This window comes from Entelurus aequoreus, linkage group LG20 (assembly GCF_033978785.1).
Source record: "Entelurus aequoreus isolate RoL-2023_Sb linkage group LG20, RoL_Eaeq_v1.1, whole genome shotgun sequence".
Lineage (NCBI taxonomy): Eukaryota > Metazoa > Chordata > Actinopteri > Syngnathiformes > Syngnathidae > Entelurus > Entelurus aequoreus.
This window is the reverse complement of record NC_084750.1, coordinates 2,246,425-2,274,027: the sequence shown is the minus strand read 5'-3', so window position 1 is coordinate 2,274,027 and position 27,603 is coordinate 2,246,425. Positions and strand designations below refer to the sequence as shown.

Below are 27,603 nucleotides of genomic sequence, written 5' to 3'. Positions count from 1 at the left end.
TCCTACCCAGAAGAAGGCTTGTAAAACTACACTGTGTAGGATGGGAAGCAACATGAATGTGTTCTGTTTCTTTGATGTATTCTAACCCACAGAAAGATTTTGTCTTGACCCGAGAACTACAAAGCGGAGAGAAAGCAGGATCTGCCCAAGTTCTAGACCCCCGTCCCTTTGGAAACAGCTGTTGCCATGTAATCAGGGAAAGTCCAAATAAAAGAGGCGGCGTACAATCTTTCGGCAGAGCGTAGTGACACTGTACAAGGCTACATACAGTATGCACGCGTTTCTCCTCACTGAGCCTAATTTAATTCTGTCTGTTTGATTCCTTGCATCTTGTCTTGTTTAATAAATGTCATCAGTGTTTGAACCTGACAGCTCCCCTTAAAGATGTTCAATATTTATTGAAGTTACATTTTTGCCTACATAAATGATTCAATTGTATTATTTTGTTTGTTCCTTTTACTTGCATTATTATTAAACATTATGATTAATTTATAAACACTGTATAGTTTTTAATCGGTTATTTCTTCAGTTAAAGAGCACAAAAGCTCAGAGTCAGTCTGCATGAAGACAAATATTTTTGAAAGTAAATGATTGCATATTGTTCTAATGTGTGGCACCTTGAGACAAGAATATGTTGATTGACTAAAAGTAACATGTCTTCTTCTACTTCTTATTTTCACACTTTTTTGCAGTTTTATGTATAAAATATACAAATCGCAAATAGCAATTATCGTATTTTCCGAACCATAGGGCGCACCGGATTACTCCCAGAGATGAGTGCCATGTACACAACTCGCTGCCTAAAGAGAGTACACAACATCCTGAAGGACAATACCATCCAGCACATGGCCTCTTCAACCTGCTACCCTCTGGAAGGAGGTATAGATTGATTTGCGCCAGGACCACCAGAATGTCTCACAGTCTGTATCCCCAGGCTGTGAGACTGCTAAATGAACAGCCTGCCCCTTTGCTGCCCCGGACCATCTTATTAGCTCACTCTTCACCACCTCAATAATTGTGCTCTGGACATTGCATTGCTGCAACATCAACGTAACACCCATCAGACATCTGACTGTTCCCATCCCCACGCCCCTCTATTCGCCATCTTCCTGACAATGCTAAACTGTAAACTATGGTCAACCTGCACTTCAATGCAATTTCTATGCCGATGGACAAAGCTCAAACAAAATCTCATTGACATGTATGACTTAAGTGTTATTATGACAATGACAATAAAGGAATTGATTGATTGATTGATTGATTATAAGGCGCACTGCCGATTAGCGGGTCTATTTTCATACAAAAAGCGCAACTCATTATAAAAGGTGCATTAAAGGGTCATATTATGATTTTTTTCTAAATTGAAAACGCTTTCTTGTGGTCTACATAACATGTGATGGTGGTTCTTTGGTCAAAATGTTGCATAGGTGATGTTTTACAGACCATCTTCAAGTCGCTTTCTGATCGTCTGATGCGCAGTTTTGTGGGTGGGTTTATTCACGTGCCTCCACTTCAACAGCATCTTCTCCCCCTCATCTTTGTTGTAGCGGTGCAGCGTGCAAGGACGGGAGTGGAAGAAGTGTCAAAAGATGGCGCTAACTGTTTTAATGACATGCAGACTTTACTTCAATCAACAACCGAGCAGCATCTCCTCATCCGTGGATCACTAGTGCAACAACAACACCAGAAATGTGTCCTCTGAAAAACTGTCCAACCGGAACTCTCTAATAACTAAAGTTCCATGGGTGAATTATGTAAAACCACCACACCGCTAATTTTTAGCGCTTCTATAGCGAGTCTATTGACAGATATAAGTTACAACTTTACACTACTTTATATTAGAAATGGCAACAGCGAAGGATGAATGTCCCATAACAAGAAGATAGAGAAAAAGAAGAAGCTTATAGACTACGGTGTCGGCACGGACTACTTTATATTAGAAATGGCAACAGAGGAGGATGAATGTCCCATAACAAGAAGATAGAGAAAAAGAAGAAGCTTATCGACTACGGTGTCGGCACGGACTACAATGGCGGACGTGCGCAAATTTTCAGGACTTATGCGGATCCCAAATACATATCAGCAGTTACCAGAAGGTAAGAAAAGTTGTTTTTGCGTAATATTGCGAAACAAAACGCCAGATAATGTCTGCTAATAGGTGCCGTTTTGGGCTCCTAATACACACACCATAATAATACTCGTATGTATGTCTGACTACGGTAGCCGTAATGCTCCAACAATCCAACAAATGGTGTGGCTTCTTCTCACGAAAGTCGTACTAAAACATTTTGACAGATTTTTGAGCGCCATGAGTAAGTAATGTTTTACATTCTCAATGGAAAATTTAAAGTTTTGGTGTCGTTTACTGGCGTCATCTTGCAGTTTACACGTATCTCTTATGTGTGACTGCCATCTACTGGTCACACTTATCATTACACCACATACCAGAATTAATCCGTACATTTGGCGCACCGGGTTATAAGGCGCACTGTCGATTTGTGAGGAAATGAAAGGATTTTAAGAATGCCTTATGGTCCGAAAAATACGGTAGTTTTTTTTCTCAAAAAGTGTGCAGCCCTAGCCACTTTGTTGTGCAATCTGAGTGGGTATGTACCTCACGCACACGCACAGTGTGTCCCACTAACCTGAGCAACTCCAAGATAGCAGCTTACTTATTAATCTGACCGTGTTTGAGAGCTCACTCAAGGGAATGCCATCAAATGGACTCCGAAAGTGACAAGATTCCTCGTGCTCACACACACACACACACACACACACACACACACACACACACGCACGCACGCACGCACGCACGCACACAATTGCAGTCTTAAGTGAGCAGCTGTTAGGGGGTGTCTGTGTCTGACCAGAGAGACACATTTAAAAATGTTAGTTTGTGCTTCCTCTGTGAAACACAACACACACACAACTTTTCAAAGTCCTCTAAAACAACTTCAAAACCCTACATCAACGTTTTATATACACACTGCAAGTATATATGTATGATGTAGTAACAGACACCTTCAGAACAATATGCACTAAGTACAATATACACACTGCAAGTATATATATATATATATATATATTATATATATATATATAAGGTAGTAACAGACACCTTCAGAACAATATGTACCATGTACAATACACAAACTGCAAGTATATATAATGTAGTAAGAGGCTTTCATAACAATATGTAATATGTTTTATATACACACTGCAACTATATATATATATATATATATATATACTGTATGTATAATATCTATACCTATATACATATATATACATATATACCTATATATACATATATATATATATATACCTATATATACACATATACCTATATATATATATATATATATATATATATATATATATATATATATATATATATATATATATATATACACAGTGGGGCAAAAAAGTATTTAGTCAGCCACCCATTGATTGTCAATGGGTGGCTGACTAAATACTTTTTTGCCCCACTGTGTACATACATATATATATATATATATATATATATATATCAAATGTAGTAACATACACCGCCATAACAATATGTAATATGTACAATATACACACTGCAAGTATACATCTATAATGTAGTAATAGACACCTTCATAACAATATGTAATATGTACAATATACACACTGCAAGTATATTTATAATGTAGTAACAGACGACTTCATAACAATATGCAATATGTACAATATTTACCCTATTTTGATCATTAAAATCATTTCCAGGACTGATTTCATCAGCACATTTATTTCCGTTTCCATGGCAACGCACTTCCGATTTCTGGCAACAAATGTGTGTTCCTACTTCCGGAAACAAACGTAAGTGTGTTGTAATCATGGCAGTCTTGGTAACAGACAACGAAGACGAATATTTTTAGACAAATGAGGATTCACAACCTTATCTTTTCGAAGCTGGATATACGGAGGATGAACTACAGCTTTAGGAAGCCAGCACGAAGGAAGAGTGAGACGTAGCAGACGGAAGCCGATGGAGTGAGGTGAAAGTGACGGTTCTATAAATGTGGAATTTGAAGCCATGCTATTTTGACATAAATGAAGTGCTTACCCAAATAAACCGGGAAAACATCCCTGGCCAGTTTACTATCTATATACGTAAATATCTGCAGTTTATTTTGCGAATGTATTAACACTAAACATTCTATTTTATTTATGTAAAATACATAACGGACACTATTGATTGTAGAAATAAAGACTGAAAATATATTATGTACAGCATCTGATTGATTTATATTAATTATGAGATAGGCCCTAGCACCCCTCGTGACCCCGAGGGGGACAAGCGGTAGAAAATGGATGGATGGATGATTGTTTTTATGTTGATTGTATTTTCTGACTTCAATTTCAAATTATTTGTCTTTCTTTAAATTTTCTGTAAAGCTCTTTGAATTGCATTAAGTACGAATTGTGCTCTATGAATAAATTTGCCCTGCCTTGCATACTGATGTAAAATACACAATGGACATTATACTTTTGTAATATTTATATTTTCAGTCTTACAAATCTAAATGAAGCAAGACGTGTAAAGGAATGAAACTGAGAAAGGAAAAGTTTTCAAAAGAAGGACCATCAATACTCCAAACTTCTGGAGCTTCTGTTTCTTCCGGCTGTTAACTGTCAAGCCACACACACTGGAAACGAGTAGCGAGGGCAGAATCATTTATTTATTTACAGTGCAGTGTGAAAGCCATTGCAATAATGTAAGAAATATAGCCTGCGGACAAACTTTCTGAGGAAACATCCAACATTTGATGTCCGGCCTTAGGTAGTTGAATAGCCCTGGCATACACAGACTTTTTGTTTGGTTTGGTAGAGCCTTAAAAACAGCAAATAGTATCGAGGGAATCTTTGACTGCAAGTTTGCACTGACTTATACGCAGAATAACAATTATGGCAAAGGAATAAGTTGGCGTTGTGTTCCAATAATGGCAGCCTTGGTAACAGACAACGAAGACAAATATTTTTGGACAAATGAGGATTCACAACCTTATCTTTTCGAAGCTGAATATACGGAGGATGAACTACTGCTTTAGGAAGCCAGCACGAAGGAAGAGTGAGACGTTGTAGCAGACGGAAGCTGATAGAGTGAGGTGAAAGGGACGACTCTATAAATGTGGAATTTAAAGCCATGCTATTTTGACATAAATGAAGTGCTTACCCACATAAACCGGAAAAACGTCCCTGGCCAGTTTAATATCTATATACGTAAACATCTGCAGTTTATTGTGCGAATGTATTAACACTAAACATTCTATTTTATTTATGTAAAACACACAATGGACACTATTGATTGTACAAATGAAAACTGAAAGTATATTATGTACAGCATCTGATTGATTTGACTTATTTGTGATTGTTTTAATGGTGATTGTATTTTGTCCTTTCAATTTTCTGTAAAGTTCTTTGAATTGCCTGAAGTACGAATTCTGCTGTATGAATACATTTGCCCAGTCGTGTGCCTGCTGATGTAAAATACACATTGGGCATTACACTTTTGTAATGTTTATATTTTCAGTCATACAAACCTAAATGAAGGAAGACGTGTAAAGAAATGAAACTGAGGAAGGAAAGAAGGAACATCAATACTAGAGATGTCCGATATTATCGGCCGATAAATGCTTTAAAATGTAATATTGGAAATTATCGGTATCGGTTTCAAAAAGTAAAATGTATGACTTTTTTAAACGCCGCGGTACGTAGTGGTACACGGACGTAGGGAGAAGTACAGAGCGCCAATAAACCTTAAAGGCTCTGCCTTTGCGTGCCGGCCCAATCACACATTACCTACGGCTTTTCACACACACACACAAGTGAATGCAAGGCATACTTGGTCAACAGCCATACAGGTCACACTGAGGGTGGATGTATAAACAACTTTAACACGGTTACAAATATGCGCCACACTGTGAACCCACACCAAACAAGAATTTCGGGTGAACATCCGCACCGTCACACAATATAAACACAACAGAACAAATATCCAGAACCCCTTGCAGCACTAACACTTCCGGGGACGCTACAATATACCCCCCGCCCCCGCTACCCCAACCCTGCCCACCTCAACCTCCTCATGCTCTCTCAGGGAGAGCATGTCCCAAACTCCAAGCTGCTGTTTTGAGGCATGTTAAAACAAATAATGCACTTTGTGACTTGAATAATAAATATGGCAGTGCTATGTTCGCATTTTTTTCCATAACTTGAGTTGATTTATTTTGGGAAAACCTTGTTTCATTGTTTAATGCATCCAGCGGGGCATCACAACAAAATTAGGCATAATAATGTGTTAATTCCACGACTGTATATATCGGTATCGGTAATTAAGAGTTGGACAATATCGGCAAAAAATCCATTATCGGACATCTCTAATCAATACCCCAAACTTCTGGAGCTTCTGTTTCTTCCTGCTGTTAACAGTCTAGCCGCACACACTGGAAACGAGTTGCGAGGGCAGAATAATTCATTTATTTACAGTGCAGTGTGAAAGCCGATGTGTTTGCTTTTCAATAATGTAAGAAATATAGCCTGCGGACGAACTTTCTGAGGAAACATCCACCATGCTCCCCCCCACCCCAGCAGACGATGGTGTGGAACACCGCAGAGGCCACCACAGTGCATATGTTTCTTTTACTTTTCATTCATAGCTGTATGTAGAAGTGGCTGGTTGCATCAGCTCTGCTCTTTAATGTGTTTTAATGTCCTTTGTTTTCTTTGACGTTTGATGCTCTTACATGTGCGTAAGAGGGATGTGTGCTATGGCTATGAGTTGTTTTCCCCTTGGCCTCAGTCTGGACCCCCTCTCCAGGGGCCAAGGCTTAGACCGATTTTTTTGTTTTTTTTCTCATCCCCCCCCCCCCCCCCCCATTGTTTACCTGTATCTCAGTTTTTTTGTAAGGGGTGCCAGAAGTTGGCAGACCCGTCAGCGATCCTGTTCTGTCTCCCTGTAATGTTTGTCTGATCTTGAATGGTATTGTGCTGCAAATTGTAATTTCCCCTCAGGGATTAATAAAGTATTTCTGATTCTGATTTGACGTCCGGCCTTAGGTAGTTGAATAGCCCTGGCATACACAATCTTTGACTAGTATTATTTTTTTTGGTTTGGTAGAGCCTTAAAGGCCTACTGAAATGAAATGTTCTTATTTAAACGGGGATAGCAGGTCCATTCTATGTGTCACACCTGATCATTTTGCGATATTGCCATATTTTTGCTGAAAGGATTTAGTAGAGAACATTGACGATAAAGTTTGCAACTTTTGGTCGCTGATAAAAAAGCCTTGCCTGTACCGGAAGTAGCGGGACGTCACAGGTTGTAGAGCCCCTCACATCTGCACATTGTTTACAATCATGGCCACCAGCAGCGAGAGCGATTCGGACGCAGAAAGCGACGATTACCCCATTAATTTAAGCGAGGATGAAAGATTTGTGGATGAGGAAAGTGAGAGTGAAGGATTAGAGGGCAGTGGAAGTGATTCAGATAGGGAAGATGCTGTGAGAGGCGGGTGGGACCTGATATTCAGCTGGGAATGACTAAAACAGTAAATAAACACAAGACATATATATACTCTATTAGCCACAACACAACCAGGTTTATATTTAATATGCCACAAATTAATCCGCATAACAAACACCTCCCCCCTCCCGTCCATATAACCCACCAATACAAATCAAACACCCGCACAACACACTCAATCCCAAAGCACCGTTCACTTCCGCAAAGTTCACACAGCACATATATTTCCCCAAAGTTACGTACGTGACATGCACATAGCGGCACTCAAGTACGGGCAAGCGATCAAATGTTTGGAAGCCAAAGCTGCGTACTCACGGTAGCGCGTCTGCTACCCAACTCAAAGTCCCCCTGGTTGTGTTGCTGCAGCCAGCCGCTAATACACCGATCCCACCTACAGCTTTCTTCTTTGCTGTCTCCATTGTTCATTAAACAAATTGCAAAAGATTCACCAACACAGATGTCCAGAATACTGTGGAATTTTGCGATGAAAACAGACGACTTAATAGCTGGCCACAATGCTGTCCCAATATGTCCGCACAATCCGTGACGTCACGCGCAAACGTCATCATACCGAGACATTTTCAGCAGAATAATTTTGCGGTAAATTTTAAATTGCACTTTACTAATCTAACCCGGCCGTATTGGCATGTGTTGCAATGTTAAAGGCCTACTGAAACCCACTACTACCGACCACGCAGTCTGATAGTTTATATATCAATGATGAAATCTTAACATTATAACACATGCCAATACGGCCGGGTTAACTTATAAAGTGACATTTTAAATTTGCCGCTAAACTTCCGGTTCGAAACGCCTCTGAGGATGACGTATGCGCGTGACGTAGACCGGCGAACACGGGTATGCCTTCCACATTGAAGCCAATACGAAAAAGCTCTGTTTTCATTTCATAATTCCACAGTATTCTGGACATCTGTGTTCGTGAATCTGTTTCAATCATGTTCATTGCATTATGGAGAAGGAAGCTGAGCAAGCAAAGAAGAAAGTTGTCGGTGCGAAATGGACGTATTTTTCGAACGTAGTCAGCCACAACAGTACACAGCCGGCGCTTCTTTGTTTACATTCCCGAAAGATGCAGTCAAGATGGAAGAACTCGGATAACAGAGACTCTAACCAGGAGGACATTTGACTTGGATACACAGACGCCTGTAGAGAACTGGGACAACACAGACTCTTACCAGGATTACTTTGATTTGGATGACAAAGACGCAGACGTGCTACTGTGAGTATGCAGCTTTGGCTTTTTTTTGCGTATGTACGTAACTTTTTTAAAATATATAAGCTTTATGAACCTTGGGTTAGGTGAACGGTCTTTTGGGCTGAGTGATTGTGTGTGTTGATCATGTGTTTGAATTGTATTGGCGTGTTCTATGGAGCTAGGAGCTAGCAGAGGAGCTAGGAGCTAGCATAACACGTACCGTACCGTACGTGCGCGTCACGTACGTAACTTTTTAAAAATATATAAGCTTTATGAACCTTGGGTTAGGTGAACGGTCTTTTGGGCTGAGTGATTGTGTGTGTTGATCAGGTGTTTGAATTGTATTGGCGTGTTCTATGGAGCTAGGAGCTAGCAGAGGAGCTAGGAGCTAGCATAACAAACAAGCAGGTGTTATTATGCAGGATTAATTTGTGGCATATTAAATATAAGCCTGGTTGTGTTGTGGCTAATAGAGTATATATATATATGTCTTGTGTTTATTTACTGTTGTAGTCATTCCCAGCTGAATATCAGGTCACCCCCGGCTCTCACAGCATCTTCCCTATCTGAATAGCTTCAACTCCCCACTAGTCCTTCACTTGCACTTTACTCATCCACAAATCTTTCATCCTCGCTCAAATTAATGGGGAAATTGTCGCTTTCTCGGTCCGAATCTCTCTCACTTCATGCGGCCATCATTGTAAACAATAGGGAACTTTGCGTATATGTTCAACTGACTACGTCACGCTATTTCCGGTAGGTGCAAGCCTTTTTTTTTATCAGATACCAAAAGTTGCAATCTTTATCGTCGTCGTTCTATACTAAATCCTTTCAGCAAAAATATGGCAATATCGCGAAATGATCAAGTATGACACATAGAATAGATCTGCTATCCCCGTTTAAATAAAAAAAATTCATTTCAGTAGGCCTTTAAGATTTCATAAACTATCAGACTGCGTGGTCGGTAGTAGTGGGTTTCAGTAGGCCTTTAAAAACAGCAAATAGCTCCTGCCGTATCAAGAGAATCTTTGACTGCAACTTTGCACCGACTAATACGCAGAATAACAATACTGGCAAAGGAATAAGTTGGCGTTGAGAACATTGATTGATTGAGACTTGTATTAGTAGATTGCACAGTACAGTACATATTCCGTACAATTGACCACTTAAAATGGTAACACCCGAATAAGTTTTTCAACTTGTTTAAGTCGGGGTCCATGTTAATCAATTCATGGTAATGAACCACAGAACAATGACATGAAATATTTTGTGGATATTATCTTCCATGTTATTTTAGCAACATGCCAGTTTGTGGGCCTACATCCCAACGTGTGGTGTCTGAGACACTCCTGGCCAACAAACGCGAGTATAAATAATTCAAAGTGTAACGCAGCCCTGCACGGACACGAGATGCACTTTTTTTTTGTCTTCTTAGGACTTCACCTCGCAAACTAAGACCATCAGATCTATTGATGACTTTCATATTGCTGCATAAGCACACACGTGATTACTTTCATATTCCATGAGCACACATCAGGCATGCTCGCACGTGCTGCGTTTGTGACAGGTGACATCATAGTTTCAGGCGTTAAAATGAGAGAATTATAAGTGTAAACAGCAACAACCAGCAGCTTTGTCCAAAATATATTAAAAATGTTAGATATTAGAAATATCAATGCTTACATAAACGGAGGAGGGGGGTGTACATGTGGCCGTAGCTACGAGTGTATCAACTTTACAAACACGTCATAAGATGTGAGTTCTTGTAAAAAAAATTTTTAAAAAGACAAACTATCGATTGTTTTGTTAAGATCGATCATGGTTGATTCGGTGAGCGAGTGGCTACTTGGAGCTAATCAGCGGCTAATGTTAGCCGTTAGCTTAAAGGTTGAGAAAGCCTCAAAGTGCCTTCTTACCTTCGGCGACGTGTTCATCCTCGCACAAGCTACTTCTTCCAGTCAAGTACGCACTCGGCGGGACGTCAGGGGACTTCCGGAGAGGACAAATATCAACTTTAGAGCATGTTGGCGTGTGAAAGCGAGCGTACTATCCCCGAGCCGGACCAGCAGCGACAAAGTAATTTCACTTACAACAACAACGTCAACCCAACGCGTTGGGCCCGCCCAGTCGGGAGATTCGGCCAATCAGAAGAGGCAACATTTTCCGATGACGCGAATGCCGACCAGTCGTGAGTGGATGTAGATGTGATTGATGGCTCGCCCGACCAATAAGAAGGTCCGAGTGAAATCCACAGCAGCTGATTGGTTAGCATCAAAAAAGGGGCCAAGAGGATGTTTTTCTGCCTTCAGCCTATGACCGCATTAGAGGCTCAGACTGACAGGTGCTCGCACTTGTCACAATGATGCAAGCCCATTTCAAAAAGTTTAATATTGCCCAAGTCATATAAAACAAAGACAGTTGTGCACAACAAAACACATTTAAAAGATCAAATAAAAAAAACAAGGAAACAAAAAGTCTCAACATTTTTGATTCTACAGCAGCTTCAGCAAAGTACAACAATGGCTGATGCTTACTTTTTAAGCCAAACTTTACTTCGGACTAACTGTCAAGTCAAATAGAAATGTTGTTCGAATGGAAAAAACAACAAATAATCTTTAGGAAGATGGTGTCAGCGTCGTCGCCTGTCAGGGCTTCTGCTGCGTCGACGTCCACCCGTCCTACAAAACAAACATTTACAGTTATTGTAACAATTTAAGTGCAATTAACAATGCCATAAGAGTGCAATACATTTTCATAACATGGTCACTAATGCCTAGTTTCTCTTGCTATGTTCTTATTTTACTGTTATATTTTTATCTTATTGTTATATTTTCTATTTTATTTCCATTTATACCCCCATTATTTACTTTTAAGATTCGATCTCAATTCTGAACACTGCTACTGGAATTGTAATTTTCCTGAGTGAACTCTCCTGAAGGAATCAATCAAGTACTACCGTATTTTCCGGACTTTAAGTTGCAGTTTTTTTTCATAGTTTGGCCGGGGGTGCGACTTATACTCAGGAGCGACTTATGTGTGAAATTATTAACACATTACCGTAAAATATCAAATAATATTATTTAGCTCATTCACGTAAGAGACTAGACGTATAAGATTTAATCGGATTTAGCGATTAAGAGTGACAGATTGTTTGGTAAACGTATAGCATGTTCTATTTGTTATAGTTATTTGAATGACTCTTACCATAATATGTTACGTTAACATACCAGGCATGTTCTCAGTTGGTTATTTATGCATCATATAACGTACACTTATTCAGCATGTTGTTCACGATTCTTTATTTATTTTAAATTGCCTTTCAAATGTCTATTCTTGGTGTTGGGTTTTATCAAATAAATTTCCCCAAAAAATGCGACTTATACTCCAGTGTGACATATATGTTTTTTTCCTTCTTTATTATGCAATTTCGGCCGGTGCGACTTTTACTCCGGAGCGACTTATAGTCCGAAAAATACGGTATCTATTTTCTACGCCTGTCCTTGTGACCTGAACTGGCCAAATAAACACAGCAATAAACAATGTTTTGTCTCTAACGTACATAACATGGCTGTTTTAGAGTGGCAGGAGAAAAGTGGAGCTGTGAGCTAGTCCTAGCGTCCTCACCTTCTCTTGTTTTTGGGTGGCCCCCGGACAAAGCTCCAATCAACGCTGATAGGCTGGCCCATCATATCCTGGCCGTTGAGACCCTCCATGGCGGCCTGGGCCTCTTTGTAGGTCTCGTACTCCACCAGCGTGTAACCCTGGGGGCGGTAAATGGTGTAAGCGTTGAAACAACAGTCAATATGGTCAATAGTAGTCACGTGGTTAACAGTGTTGGATATAAAAGTTGTATTTTTGCAGGAGGTAGTCTGTATTTTGGCTTGCTAGGGTACTGCTGCCACCTTGTGGCCAGTAAGGAGGAGGACATGCGTTTATAAAGGTCACATGCAGTGCACCAGAGAAGCATTATGGTCTGTAGCACCATCAGGAGGATTAAAGTGACCACTTTGATGGTTGTTGAGTAGCGAGCTCCTGATTGGCTGAAAGTTTGACAACAGATGGAGAGGATAATTTTTTGTCCATTCCATTCCCACTTTAATTTTTATTTCATTCATTAAATATCAAACAACAATTCAAAATACATTGTGAATAAAAAGGAGCAGAAGGAATTAGAGAGACAATTAGTTGTTAAGCTCAGGACACTATTAAGGCAATATTTCTATTTCAGAACAAAAAACAAAAATAAATAAAAATGATAGTTTACTGAAAATAATTTCTTCACATCATCACAATTTTTACATAGTTTTTAATAAGAGAAGTGATTATCATTGTTTTGTTCCACTGTCTGTTTGTGGAAACTGTTTGTCTCATAAACTAACACTTAACTTGAAATGCCTCTTTTTGTTGTCACTCTTCTACATCTCAATTGAATAAAAATCTCTCCTCCTTTTACATTATATTCAACAAATCTGTGTGGTAGAATTTATACAATTATACTCCACCAATTTATTACATTTCTAACAGTTTAACGATTTGAATATTAGGTTTGTGGATCCCCCGTTTGCATTTAGAAAAATAACTTACAGCTCCCTTCTATAAATGACTGCACTTAAATATGTTGTACTTATATAAACTACCACACACTTAAATACAAAATGTTAGATATGATTTTAATGTTTTACATAAACTACCACACACTTCAATACAATATGTTAGATATGATTTTAATATGTTGTACATAAACTACCACACACTTAAATACAAAATGTTAGATATGATTTTAATATGTTTTACATAAACTACCACACTTCAATACAGTATGTTCAATATGGAACAAACAGTGATTTATATGAAATATAGAATGCTTTTTGATTTAGCAATTCATTAACTTTGTGTATCACAGCAATAGTTTTAAAAATGTTGACCTTTACATAATTTACAAGTTATTACTAGAAAGAAAAATCAATCATAAGAGCCAAAAATGTAATTTATTTTGTTATTTGACTCTTAACTCCTTGGACATGTAATAAGGCACCCACACTTTTCCTACTACAAAAAAAAGATCATAAACTTACTATATGTTGTGGACTATAAGTGTGCACTTAAAAATAATTACACCTTATAACCTTGTGCGCCTAATGTACGCATTAATTCTGGTTGTGCTTACCGACTTGGAAGCAATTTTATTTGGTACAAGATGTAAAGATAAGTGTGACTGGCAGTCACAGTCACAAGAGATACGTGTAGACTGCAGGTTGATGCTAGCAAGCAAGCCCAAAACTTGATGTTTAGTGTCCAATCAGCGTTGTGCCTCGTCCCCTTACACTGCTGGGAGTGTAGCCCAGAAGAATAAAATAAAAAACATATGACTAACACTAGTATAGAAGTGGAAACACAACACTTAGAAGAAGCAGCAACTTTAGTAACAGACTTGATTTTCACTATCTGCTGCAGCTCTAATCTTGCCCTCAATGCGGACTCGCAGGCAAGCACAGAATGCTTTTGTGACTGTATTGGTCCCGACTGGGAGAATAAACACGCCTATTCATATAGTCAGAAAAAAAAAAGTTTATATCTAAAATTCTTCAATCAAATTTTGTTTGTGTTTGCAAAGATTAAACTCCTCTGATATAACATGTTTAAAAAAAACCTCTGCACACACTTTGTTCAAAGCATTTTTGAGTTTGTGGATAAAAAACATTTTGTTCCTGAAACAATCATTAAACGTGTTTTAAGTGTTGATACACATTATTTTACAGTACCTCAAATTCAAACTGCATTTTAATATAATTGTATTCAATATGGACGGATGTATTCAATATATGCTACAGTAGGAGTTTTAAAAAACACCACAATGTGAGTCACCGCTTTTTTGCCAAAGCACTGGTGAGAAGCACTGATGAATACATTAATAAAAAAATACAAATAATTTACCATTTGAAAGTGTTTAGTACATGTTAACTTGAAGTAAAAGTATTTTAGTATTCAGTACGCCAAGAATGTGCTTTTTGATGACAAGCAAAATAAAATCATTTTGAGAGGAAAAAAAGTTGTATTTACTCCCAACAAAACGTACTGAAAAAGAAGCAAAAGTGTGGTCCTAACACCAGGTACGGACCGTAGCGTGGATTACCTGTACTGTTGCATCTCTAGTAAACAGTTATATATATGAACACAATGACAGTTGTCAGCTGTTAGCATATATAACCTCCATCAAACATGGCGGAAATGTCTGTTACAAGATACTGCAGTAGTAAACAGTATGGATGCAATGGTACTCGCTATATAATCCCGCAAAGGACAATCCATCTTTAATGTAAAATAAATTGTGATAGTGATCAGATATGAAAAAATTAATTGTGATTTTTTTGTTGTTGCCATATTGGCCAGCTCTACGTATATGCGAACGTAAGTGTAATACGTACGGCACCGCTGGCCTCGCATGCCTTTGTCTGCAGTAGTTTAACGTAAACCACAAGCGAGCGTCATTGTTAATTGCGGTTAATGATCAAAATATTGAACTTGTATATAATGGAAGAAACCCATTGACAACATTTCATATTATAGCAAGTTTATCCAAAAAAAGTAAATAAAAACAGATTCAATCATCAACTTCATGTATTATTTTAACAAATTTTGATCTCAGTGGTTCATATTTTTTAACAATGTTAACTACAGTGGTCCATCGCCACAAACACTTTAAGGTTTGCAGCTTTACTCATAAAATGTTGTTTTTTTTTTAAAGCATATTCTACATATTTGGCCTTAAATTAAGAATATTTGTACATAAATATGGATGAATAAATTAAATATAAGAATACTTATGTTGGCCACTAAATGAGAACAAACCAATCAGAAGGTGCTGTTAAGTATCGTGGCTACTGATTGGCTCAGCCTTATGCAGCATGACTACTATTGGAGTGTAAAAGTGACTATGTGGGTGTTATTTCATGTTTGGAGGCCTCTAACAATATTAATCATTTTTAAAAAGTTAGAAACTGATTTGATTATGCGTTGGTTATGAAAATATTTCTCACACACACTCACTCCTGACCTAGAATAGTATAAATGATAGGAATTGCTGTACTACAACAATGTGTATAAATGGTACTGTAGTACAACATTTCAACATGATAACAAGATGCTGACATGTTGGATGTACCAGTGAAATTGAGGTTGAAGGTAAACATCCTGCTTTTTCCGGTCTCACCTTGAGGTATCCCGTTCTGCGATCCAAGTTGAGGTGCAGGTTCTTGATCTCTCCAAACTCAGAGAACTTGTCGTGGATGTCTTCTTCTGTGGCCTCTTCATGCACGCCCGTCACAAACAGGATCCAGCCCTCCACAGCTACAGGATCAAAGGTCATGCATTATGGCCATGGCAACAACATATTACTGATGACACTGTTTCCCACACATTCATTTATTTGTGGCGGCCCGTCACGAAAGAATTACGTCCGCCACAAATAGATTTTTCGGCTTTTGACTTTTTATTTTCGGGATTTGAATGCATTTATTTTGAAAGGACAGCTGGAGAGAGACGGGGGTTGGGGGGAGAGAGGGTGAGAGGGGGGATTGACGCGGAGCAAAGCGACTGTCAGGTGGGATCGAACTGGGTCGCCGCAGCGGGTGCTCTACCAGGTGAGATAGGTTATAGCTGCATCGCTCGCGGCTCGTCATATATTTAACGCTAATCCACGATTTCACAGAGCGTTTCACTGACGGTGAGCAGCCTGACGCTGCTTCATTAACACCGCCGCTGTTTGACTCGGGGGCCGGGATAGACGCACGCAGTAACAGTCACCTGTTACCATACCGACGAGCTAACGTGTCCAGGTTATAACCCTGTTGTCAATAAACACACGTGGAGACGGTGCTTCAGATACTGCATTAATACTGAAGCTAAATTGTCCACTGCAGCATGTGAATGCAATGAAAAAAATAAAATCTGAGCCAAACAGCTGTTAAAATGTTGTCCAGGTTAATGTTTTGGCCATTAAAGGCCCTTCATTTCAAGATTTCAACTGTGATCGGGCTTTAAACAGGTGGCTGACCTGTTCAGATGGGTGTAACTGCTACTGGTCAAATAATGTGAACACCTCTGCCTCTGTTTCACTTTATGTTGCTGGTAAATAATATGGTTGTAGTAGTAGGCTAAAGTTAAATTATTTAGTATGCACTAATTAAAGGGGCAGAGCTTTAAGAGACATTTTAGCTTTTATATTTTATAAGATATATTTTTTGTAAAAACCACAATTAATACATATATTTCAGTGAATAACTAATTGTTCAAATCTGTATATAAATATGTACATAAAGTGTTGTAATTATATTCCAACTCCGCGTTCTTCTTGGTCATCGCCGCTGCCGCCACCCTCCAACCACACCACCACAAACAGATGCCTGTCCTGTGGGAAACACTGGATGATGATGTTCATGTCAGCGTCAGTGCTTACATCTCTGGGGGCCTGGTTCATCTCCATCTTGCTCCACAGTGTCGTAGTCCTCCTTCATTCGCGATCTGGTACCTTCATCTAAAAAAAAACAAGCGTAGTAAATATGTACAGATGGTCTTTTGTTTACTCCCCTAATTTTATTAATGGTGTACGAAAAGAAAAAACATTTCTTCTGCGCAGTCACAAGCGTTATTGCGGTACAAATAGCCATAAAAATAACCCCAGGTTACATGTTATTTATTAATTGCTTATAGAATGTTACAAAAATATCTCTGCCATGCCTCTGTGGTTTGATTTTAAATTTACGGGACTTATGGGGATCTAAAATCTACAAAAACAGGTGCCAACAGGTAAGAAAAGTTGGCATATTAAAGCCCCTTGCTGCCATCATGGAGGATAAATTGGTATCGTTGAACATGTAAACACAATAACTAAACAGCATAGTGGTCTCATTGTTGTAACTTCCTCCTGCCAATACACAAAGTGTGCAAAACAACCACAGGAATACAAAGTAAGGAGTTGTTCGCTCTCTCTTTTTTAAATTTTTTATTATCGTTTCATTTCATTCTAGTATTTCATCTTTCCAGTTCTGCACTTCATGTGCACCGAATGAGGGACTTGATGTGAATTGAGGTCAAAGTTCTGACTTACAGGAACATAACTTGTAGGTATTTTTCAGTTGTACAACTTGTCTTCAAGTGCAGCTTTTTTCTCCCTGTTGGAAAAATTGGCTCTGGTGGTTTGTTTAGTTATCACTTAACAAATTGGTGTTCATTTTTTTAGATTTGATGGGCTCATGTTGCTCAGCCGTATGAAGGCAAAATATTACCACACTAGACATCATTTTTCTTCTTAATATTTGCTACTTTTCAGTGCTTCTCGCTAGCGAGTCTCTCAATTTTGTGCATTGTGTGTGTGTAATACAGTGGTCTCACAAAGGTTGTGGATGATTGACATGAGGGTTCACCACTTCACTCTATCATTTAATTTTAATAAACACGTTCAGGTGCGGAGAGCGATGCAGAGGGAACTTTCATGTTGGAAAGCGTGAGACAAAGAAAACAAATAGGCATCGCAATTTATAAATGCTAGAAAAGGTATCGAGTTCATTTTCATTTATTATTTGGTCAATTTATTTAATACTTAAGCCTGTCTAAACTTAACGAGGCTGAGATGATCATAGAGCACAAGTTATCAACTCCAGCAGTTTATTTTTCATTGATTTCAAACTCAAATATTTACAGGAGCTTGTCAGGTTAGTTTGTCAACAAGCAGAGTCTGTCCTCTCTGTGTTTGACCAAAAGTACAGTTACTCTTTGCACAACTACTTTTCTTTTTTTGCTCATATGTGACCTGTATTGTATTTTTTCATTGTGTGAACAGTGCGATTCCGAATTTTTCATACCTGACGCATGTTACAGACACCACTTGGAAACAAAAGGTATGTGAATAAACATTTATAAACATTTTTGGTCTAAATAAGTCATTTCACAACACAAATATCTGCGACTTATAGTCCAGTGCGCCTAATATATGGGAAAAAATATTCTAAGATTCAGTGGGTGTGGCTTATATCCCAGTGCGCTCTATATTCCGGAAAATACGGTGTATATAATCGGATATGTATGCGATGCGTCTTCAATGTGAACTCTCCTGCACTCAGGTCGCACTCATCCGACCACAACATCATCAAAAAGCATTTTAATTATTTGCCAAAATAGATGGTTACAAAATAAATAGATGACAATGGAGCAGAAAACAGGTGAAGATAATGTTCCGTGAAAGTTCCACCACTCTTTTCTCCGACTGCTCGCCCACAGAGATGCTCTTCAAGCAGGAATTGAAGCAAAATATCCTGTAAAACTGCGAGATCCAAAATACTTGTCCTCTTTTACGCGCAATGATTTCGTTCAGAAAATCTTGACTTTGACTACACAAAATCTTCGAAACTGACACAAATGTGCCAGTGCTGAGACTAGAGATGAAGCCATTTTTCCTCCATGAACACTGCTGTGCGAGCGACATCATGTGAGTCAGATTGCACTAACAATATAAATCAATTTTTTTTACAATGTGAATGACCACTAAAAATATCAGATTAGACAAAAAAAAATCCGAATTGGACATGCGACCCTGCAGTGTGAATCAGAATCAGGTTTATTTGGCCAAGTATACTTGCACATACAAGGAATTTGTCTTCGGCAGTTGTTAGCTCTCTAAACATACAACAAATAGACAAGTATACAGTCACTGAGCAAGCAAGTACTCTAGGTCAGTGTTTTTCAACCATTAGTGTACCGTGAGATATTGTTTGGTGTACCGTGGGAGATTATGTAATTTCACCTAATCGGGTTAAAAATATTTTTTGCAAAACAGTAATTATAATCCGCAAATGTGCCGTTGAGTGTCTGTGCTGTCTAGAGCTCGGCGGAGTAACCGTGTAATGCTCTTCCATACCAGTAGGTGGCAGCAGGTAGCTAATTGCTCTGTAGATGTCGGGAACATGGTTTGTTGTGATCACAATATGCAGACGACAGCGGGAGGCAGTGTGCAGGTAAAAAGGTGTCTAATGCTTAAACCAAAAATAAACAAAAGGCAAGTGCCGCTAAGAAAAGGCATTGAAGCTTAGGGAAGGCTATGCAAAACGAAGCTAAAACTAAACTGGCTGCAAAGTAAACAAAAACAGAATGCTGGACGACAGCAAAGACTTACAGCGTGTGGAGCAGCAGACGGCGTCCACAAAGTACATCCGTACATGACATGACAATCAACAACAAAATAGGAGCGCAAGACAAGAACTAAAACACTACACACAGGAAAACACCAAAAAAACTCAAAATAAGTCACGGCGCGATGTGACAGGTCACGACAGTACACCTACTCTGAGACAAGAGCTATATTGATGCATGCTTGGTTATGGTTTGAATTCATATCCAACAATTGCGAGGACGTCTTTTTATTGTCAATATCGGCTGCTGAGTTTCATTTTTTAATGTTTTCTGCTCGTGGTGTGCCTCGAGATGTTTTCAATGAAAAAAATGTGCCTTGGCTCAGAAAAGGTTGAAAAACACTGCTCTAGGTGCATACTTTACAGCAAGACATATGCTAGTCACCTATCAACATTATATACAAGTAAGACTTTACAAGATATAGTGCGAAGTACAAATATATACCCAAGAGAAATATATAGTGACAAAAAATAAAGGAGTAGTGCAAAAAAAGCCAGGTGCATGGTCTGTAATGTGCAATAAGTCTGTAATATGCAGGATGCAAGAGTGATAAAGCCCTTTAGCCATGTCACCAATACCTCACATTATTTTCAAATTTGAAAGATGTGTATAAATTAGAGATAAATGCTTTAAAATGTAATATCGGAAATTATCGGTATCAGTTCGGAAAATATCGGTATCGGTTTCAAAAAGTTAAATTTGTGACTTTTTTAAAACGCCCCGGTACGTAGTGGTACACGGACGTAAGGAGAAGTACAGAGCGCCAATAAACCTTAAAGGCACTGCCTTTGCGTGCTGGCCCAGTCACATAATACCTACGGCTTTACACACACACAAGTGAATGCCATGCATACTTGGTCAACAGCCATACAGGTCACACTGAGGGTGTCCGTAGAAACAACTTTAACACTGTTACAAAAATGTGCCACACTGTGAACCCACACCAAACAAGAATGACAAACATTTCGGGAGAACATCCGCACCGTAACACAACAAACAAGAGAACAAATACCCAGAACCCCTTGCAGCACTAACTCTTTCGGGACGCTACAATAAACACCCCCGCTACCCTCTATCCCCCCCACGCCCCCAAACACCCCACCTCAACCTCCTCATGCTCTCTCAGGGAGAGAATGCCCCGAATTCCAAGCTGCTGTTTTGAGGCATGTTAAAAAAAATAATGCACTTTGTGACTTCAATAATAAATATGGCAGTGCCATGTTGGCATTTTTTTTCCATAACTTGAGTTGATTTATTTTGGAAAACCTTGTTACATTGTTTAATGCATCCAGGGGGTGTTTACATTTAACAAATAGTTTTATTTTAATAACGAACACATCAATATGGTTACTCACCAGCACCAAAGCCGCGTCCTTTCCTCTTCTTGGCTTTCTCCTTCAACTTATGGATGCTTTCTGAGGGTGAAAAACAAAAACAAGTACGATATTTTATTATGCAAATGTGTCCAGTGTTGATCTCATTCAAACACACTTTATTAGTGATGGGTCCGGCAACACCGATGCATCGGCGCATGCGTCGAGCTCATAGAGCGATACCCTGTGTCGGTGCGCGTATCGCTTTTAGAAAGTCACGTGACCGAACACGAGCTGTTTTGGTCACGTGACCGCTCATGAGCTGTTCTGGTCACGTGACCGCTCATGAACTGTATCGCACTGACGCCTGCGCGTCAAACTGTTTATTAGGAAGCGGCGCAATGCGTGTTGTTGACGAACACCGTTAGGACCGCTTGTTGTCACTGTCACTCAAAGTTGCATTTCAAAATTACACAGAATAAATGTGTTTATTTTGTTTAGAATTCAGATGGGTTTGATTTGGTGCGCGGCATATATTGGCTGTGCGGCGCACGGTGTGCGGCGCACGGTGTGCGCGGAGGACGCTTGAGCACTGCGCAATTGCGCAGGCGCGCACCTTAGAGGGAATGTTGCTCACAGGGCACAGAGGAGGCGTCAGTGCGATACAGTTCGCGTATCGGTCACGTGACCAAAGCAGCTCACGATCGGTCACGTGACTTTCTAAAAGCGGTACGCGCACCGACACAGGGTTTCGCTCTATGAGCTCGACGCATGCGCCTATGCATCTGTGTTGCAGGACCCATCACTACTGTTACTAGAGAAGGTACAGGAATGACGGCGTGGCGAAGTTGGTAGCGTGGCCGTGCCAGCAATCGGTTACTGGGGTTCAATCCCCGCCTTCTACCATCCTAGTCATGATACATGTTCACATTATTTGACTGTATCTAAAAAAGATAAAAATATATTTTTATTTAAATGAAGGTATTAAATAATCCTAAATGAAATACAATGACTTGGTTTATATTATTGTATATACTAGGTCATAAAATCAGTGTCAGTTGAGTCGGTCCATAGGTTGCCTGTAGGGATTTTTAATGTCCAGCAGATGTCAGTATTTAGTGACACAGTATCGACACAGTATCAATACAGTTTTGCAATGTGTCGAAACGCTTCATGAGGCCTCATCAACCCATCACTACACTTTATGCGTTAGCTTAGCATTACCACAGTAGCACTTTTAGCACACTTGCACTGGCAAACATTATGGAAGTATGTGGGATTATAGTTAAGACGACTCGTGGGAATTGAACGGTTCATGTTAAAAGGGAGAATCAATACATGTTAATGTAAACAAAAAACAACAGCACCCAGACGCGTTGTTAGCCTGTTAGCATGGCTAGGGCCTGCAATCCCGCACCAGCCAGCGCGGCCCCCTTTCCCACTTGGCCAATTAGCTCGGTTACTCCCCAATATTTCCATAAAGTTTAGTAATCAAACTAAACCACTATCCAGCCGCAGTGACCAATACACAAAGGTTCGCATTACCATCCTCATCCATTGGGAAGTCCTCGCCTCCCGCTTCGTGAAGTTCCAAGACGTCCGCCATGTTGTCTGTCGTGCGTGAGAGTGAGCGCGACGCCGCTTGTAACCAACGTGACGTAATGACGCAGGCACAATCCGGAAGTGGCGTGCGTTGCCAGATGGCGTAACGGACATAATCTATAAAAGTGTTTTTCTTTTTTTTTTTGAGGCAAGGCACATTTTTTTCATTAAAAAATCCGGCGGCACACCACCAGCAGAAAAGTTTAAAAAATGAAACTCCACCAGGTCCTCGAGCCTTATTTTGAGTTTGTTAGTGTTTTCCTGTGTGTAGTGCTTTAGTTCCTGTTTTGCACTGTTATTTTGGTGGCGTTTCCTGTTTTGTTGGGGTTTTCCTGTAGCACTTTCATGTCTTCCTTTGAGCGCTATTCCGTGCACCTGCTTTGTGTTACCAAGCAAGGCTATCGATGTTGTTGCTATCCTTCTTTGTGTGGACAATTGTCACGCCAATTTTCTCCCATTACAAAAACCTTCCTAGCCCCCATTTACTTCCGGGGTCATTTCCGCTAACATCATTTCCTCTTACGTACGTCATTTCCTCTTACTGCCCGTCGCTGTTTTTTAAAATTTTTTTTATAATATAGTCATTTCCTCTTACGTCATTGACAGCGATCGATAGAATCGATAGAATCCAAATCTCCTGAAAATGGTGGTGTCACTGAATGATATTCGTCTTTATCTTTCCCAGGGGACTTATGTCAAACACCAGCAGGCTTCGAAACATTTCAAGCGGATTAGGGCCGCTGCTGGGAACTTCTGTCTTCGTGGTAACGTGCAAAAAATATTAATTAATATATAACACTGTTAAATGTCTGTACTACTTTAAATCAACATTATTGTTGAAACCATTTCACTAATATTAATTAATATATAATAATGTTAAATGTCTGTACTTTAAATCAACATTATTGTTGAAACCATTTCACTAATATTAATTAATATATAATACTGTTAAATGTCTGTACTACTTTAAATCAACATTATTGTTGAAACCATTTCACTAATATTAATTAATATATAATAATGTTAAATGTCTGTACTTTAAATCAACATTATTGTTGAAACCATTTCACTAATATTAATTAATATATAATACTGTTAAATGTCTGTACTACTTTAAATCAACATTATTGTTGAAACCATTTCACTAATATTAATTAATATATAATAATGTTAAATGTCTGTACTTTAAATCAACATTATTGTTGAAACCATTTCACTAATATTAATTAATATATAATACTGTTAAATGTCTGTACTACATTAAATCAACATTATTGTTGAAACCATTTCACTAATATTAATTAATATATAATACTGTTAAATGTCTGTACTTTAAATCAACATTATTGTTGAAACCATTTCACTAATATTAATTAATATATAATACTGTTAAATGTCTGTACTACTTTAAATCAACATTATTGTTGAAACCATTTCACTAATGTTAATTAATATATAATAATGTTAAATGTCTGTACTTTAAATCAACATTATTGTTGAAACCATTTCACTAATATTAATAAATATATAATACTGTTAAATGTCTGTACTACTTTAAATCAACATTATCGTTGAAACCATTTCACTAATATTAATTAATATATAATACTGTTAAATGTCTGTACTACTTTAAATCAACATTATTGTTGAAACCATTTCACTAATATTAATTAATATATAATACTGTTAAATGTCTGTACTTTAAATCAACATTATTGTTGAAACCATTTCACTAATATTAATTAATATATAATACTGTTAAATGTCTGTACTACTTTAAATCAACATTATTGTTGAAACCATTTCACTAATATTAATTAATATATAATACTGTTAAATGTCTGTACTTTAAATCAACATTATTGTTGAAACCATTTCACTAATATTAATTAATATATAATACTGTTAAATGTCTGTACTACTTTAAATCAACATTATTGTTGAAACCATTTCACTAATATTAATTAATATATAATAATGTTAAATGTCTGTACTTTAAATCAACATTATTGTTGAAACCATTTCACTAATATTAATTAATATATAATACTGTTAAATGTCTGTACTACTTTAAATCAACATTATTGTTGAAACCATTTCACTAATATTAATTAATATATAATACTGTTAAATGTCTGTACTTTAAATCAACATTATTGTTGAAACCATTTCACTAATATTAATTAATATATAATACTGTTAAATGTCTGTACTACTTTAAATCAACATTATTGTTGAAACCATTTCACTAATATTAATTAATATGTAATAATGTTAAATGTCTGTACTTTAAATCAACATTATTGTTGAAACCATTTCACTAATATTAATTAATATATAATACTGTTAAATGTCTGTACTACTTTAAATCAACATTATTGTTGAAACCATTTCACTAATATTAATTAATATATAATAATGTTAAATGTCTGTACTTTAAATCAACATTATTGTTGAAACCATTTCACTAATATTAATTAATATGTAATAATGTTAAATGTCTGTACTTTAAATCAACATTATTGTTGAAACCATTTCACTAATATTAATAATATATAATACTGTTAAATGTCTGTACTACTTTAAATCAACATTATTGTTGAAACCATTTCACTAATATTAATTAATATGTAATAATGTTAAATGTCTGTACTTTAAATCAACATTATTGTTGAAACCATTTCACTAATATTAATTAATATATAATACTGTTAAATGTCTGTACTTTAAATCAACATTATTGTTGAAACCATTTCACTAATATTAGTTAATATATAATACTGTTTAATGTCTGTACTACTTTAAATCAACATTATTGTTGAAACCATTTCACTAATATTAATTAATATATAATAATGTTAAATGTCTGTACTTTAAATCAACATTATTGTTGAAACCATTTCACTAATATTAATAATATATAATACTGTTAAATGTCTGTACTACTTTAAATCAACATTATTGTTGAAACCATTTCACTAATATTAATTAATATATAATAATGTTAAATGTCTGTACTTTAAATCAACATTATTGTTGAAACCATTTCACTAATATTAATTAATATATAATAATGTTAAATGTCTGTACTTTAAATCAACATTATTGTTGAAACCATTTCACTAATATTAATAATATATAATACTGTTAAATGTCTGTACTACTTTAAATCAACATTATTGTTGAAACCATTTCACTAATATTAATAATATATAATACTGTTAAATGTCTGTACTACTTTAAATCAACATTATTGTTGAAACCATTTCACTAATATTAATTAATATATAATAATGTTAAATGTCTGTACTTTAAATCAACATTATTGTTGAAACCATTTCACTAATATTAATTAATATATAATACTGTTAAATGTCTGTACTACTTTAAATCAACATTATTGTTGAAACCATTTCACTAATATTAATTAATATATAATACTGTTAAATGTCTGTACTACTTTAAATCAACATTATTGTTGAAACCATTTCACTAATATTAATTAATATATAATACTGTTAAATGTCTGTACTTTAAATCAACATTATTGTTGAAACCATTTCACTACAATATTGTGTGTGCTGTTGTCCTGTGTAGAAGAGGTCTTGTACCATGGGAACAGAAGGGTCATTTGGACAGAGGAGGAGAAAGTGGCTGTGTTAACCGAAGCCCATGCAGGCCATTTTGGACCACGGACGATGCAAGCGAAGATTGCTCCCCGGTTTTATTGGCGGTCCATCACAAAGGACACATTGGATTGGGTAAGCAAGCTCCTAGAAGGAAGATATTTGCTTTTAATTTTTATTTTTAGTTGAAACACTCAGGTTAGTAGTTAGTAGTAGGTCGCAAAGTGTTGTGGAATCAAATCATATCTACAATATGTTTCCCTTTATTACTGCTTTTAGGTGCGCACATGTCCTGACTGCCAGCGCTTTGAAAAGTTAAAGACCGAAGCGCCTGAGCTCAAGCCCATCAAGGTCGTATCACCTTGGTACATGGTTGGTGAGTGGGTTTATTCACACATCCCTCACCTTTTCACGCACAACTATACAAAAACTCAGTCCACATTCAAATATTTGCTAAACTGAGAACTGGAATTCATGCTCTAGGTGTGGACCTCTTTGGACCTGTGAAAAAGTCGTCTAAGGGGAACATATATTGTCTCACTTTGACCGATTACTTCACCAAGTGGGTTGAAGCAAGAACATTCCCAAAAAAGACAGCAGCCAATGTGAAGGAGGTATTCTTTATATTTTGGTGTTTCACTTACCCATGGCCATAATCAGAAAGGGAAAAAGCCACTAAAGTGCATAATTTATATATATATTTATATATATATATATATGTATATATATATACAATTCTATTGTAATTATTAGTTGTAGTAATATAATTTCTGTGGTGCCCCACAGGCCTTGAGGGACATTTTCTTTACTCATGGTTTGCCTGAAGTTATCCTCACTGACCAGGGCACTGAATTCAAGAAAGAGGTAACTAAATGGTGGTCTTTGACTATTGTACTCTAGGATTGTAATTCAGTCTGAATGTACTCACATGCTTGAATGCAATATTGAATTCTAACCACAACGTTACTGGTCAAATGTTTCATGATTGTCATATTGGTGATGACCAAGCCAGAACTCATTCCCTTGATGTTACAGAGTTATGGAGGTTCTTCCAAACAATATGGTTAGGCTGGAGACCCTGGATGGAAAGCCCAAGCATATGACTGAAACCTC

At 37.5% G+C, this 27,603-nt stretch overlaps 2 protein-coding genes across 2 annotated transcripts in view; both read right to left on the bottom strand.

Moving 5' to 3' along the window:
* The window catches only part of LOC133636376 (oxysterol-binding protein-related protein 10-like), a 75,087-nt gene extending 64,268 nt beyond the window's left edge, over positions 1–10,819 (bottom strand). Inside the window, exon 1 of the mRNA XM_062030370.1 lies at positions 10,682–10,819. The gene's annotated coding sequence lies outside the window, so the exon portion shown is untranslated. The remainder of the gene's footprint in view (positions 1–10,681) is intronic.
* A 316-nt stretch (positions 10,820–11,135) lies between these two features.
* LOC133635522 (RNA-binding protein 8A) lies at positions 11,136–22,906 on the bottom strand. The gene is made up of 6 exons (XM_062028712.1): positions 22,808–22,906; positions 21,305–21,364; positions 17,221–17,298; positions 15,976–16,112; positions 12,390–12,526; positions 11,136–11,443 (listed from the first exon to the last, which is right to left on the bottom strand). Exons 1-6 carry the CDS (start codon positions 22,866–22,868, stop codon positions 11,395–11,397), a joined length of 522 nt encoding a protein of 173 aa, XP_061884696.1. The 5' UTR covers positions 22,869–22,906; the 3' UTR covers positions 11,136–11,394.
* Positions 22,907–27,603: the final 4,697 nt, after the last annotated feature.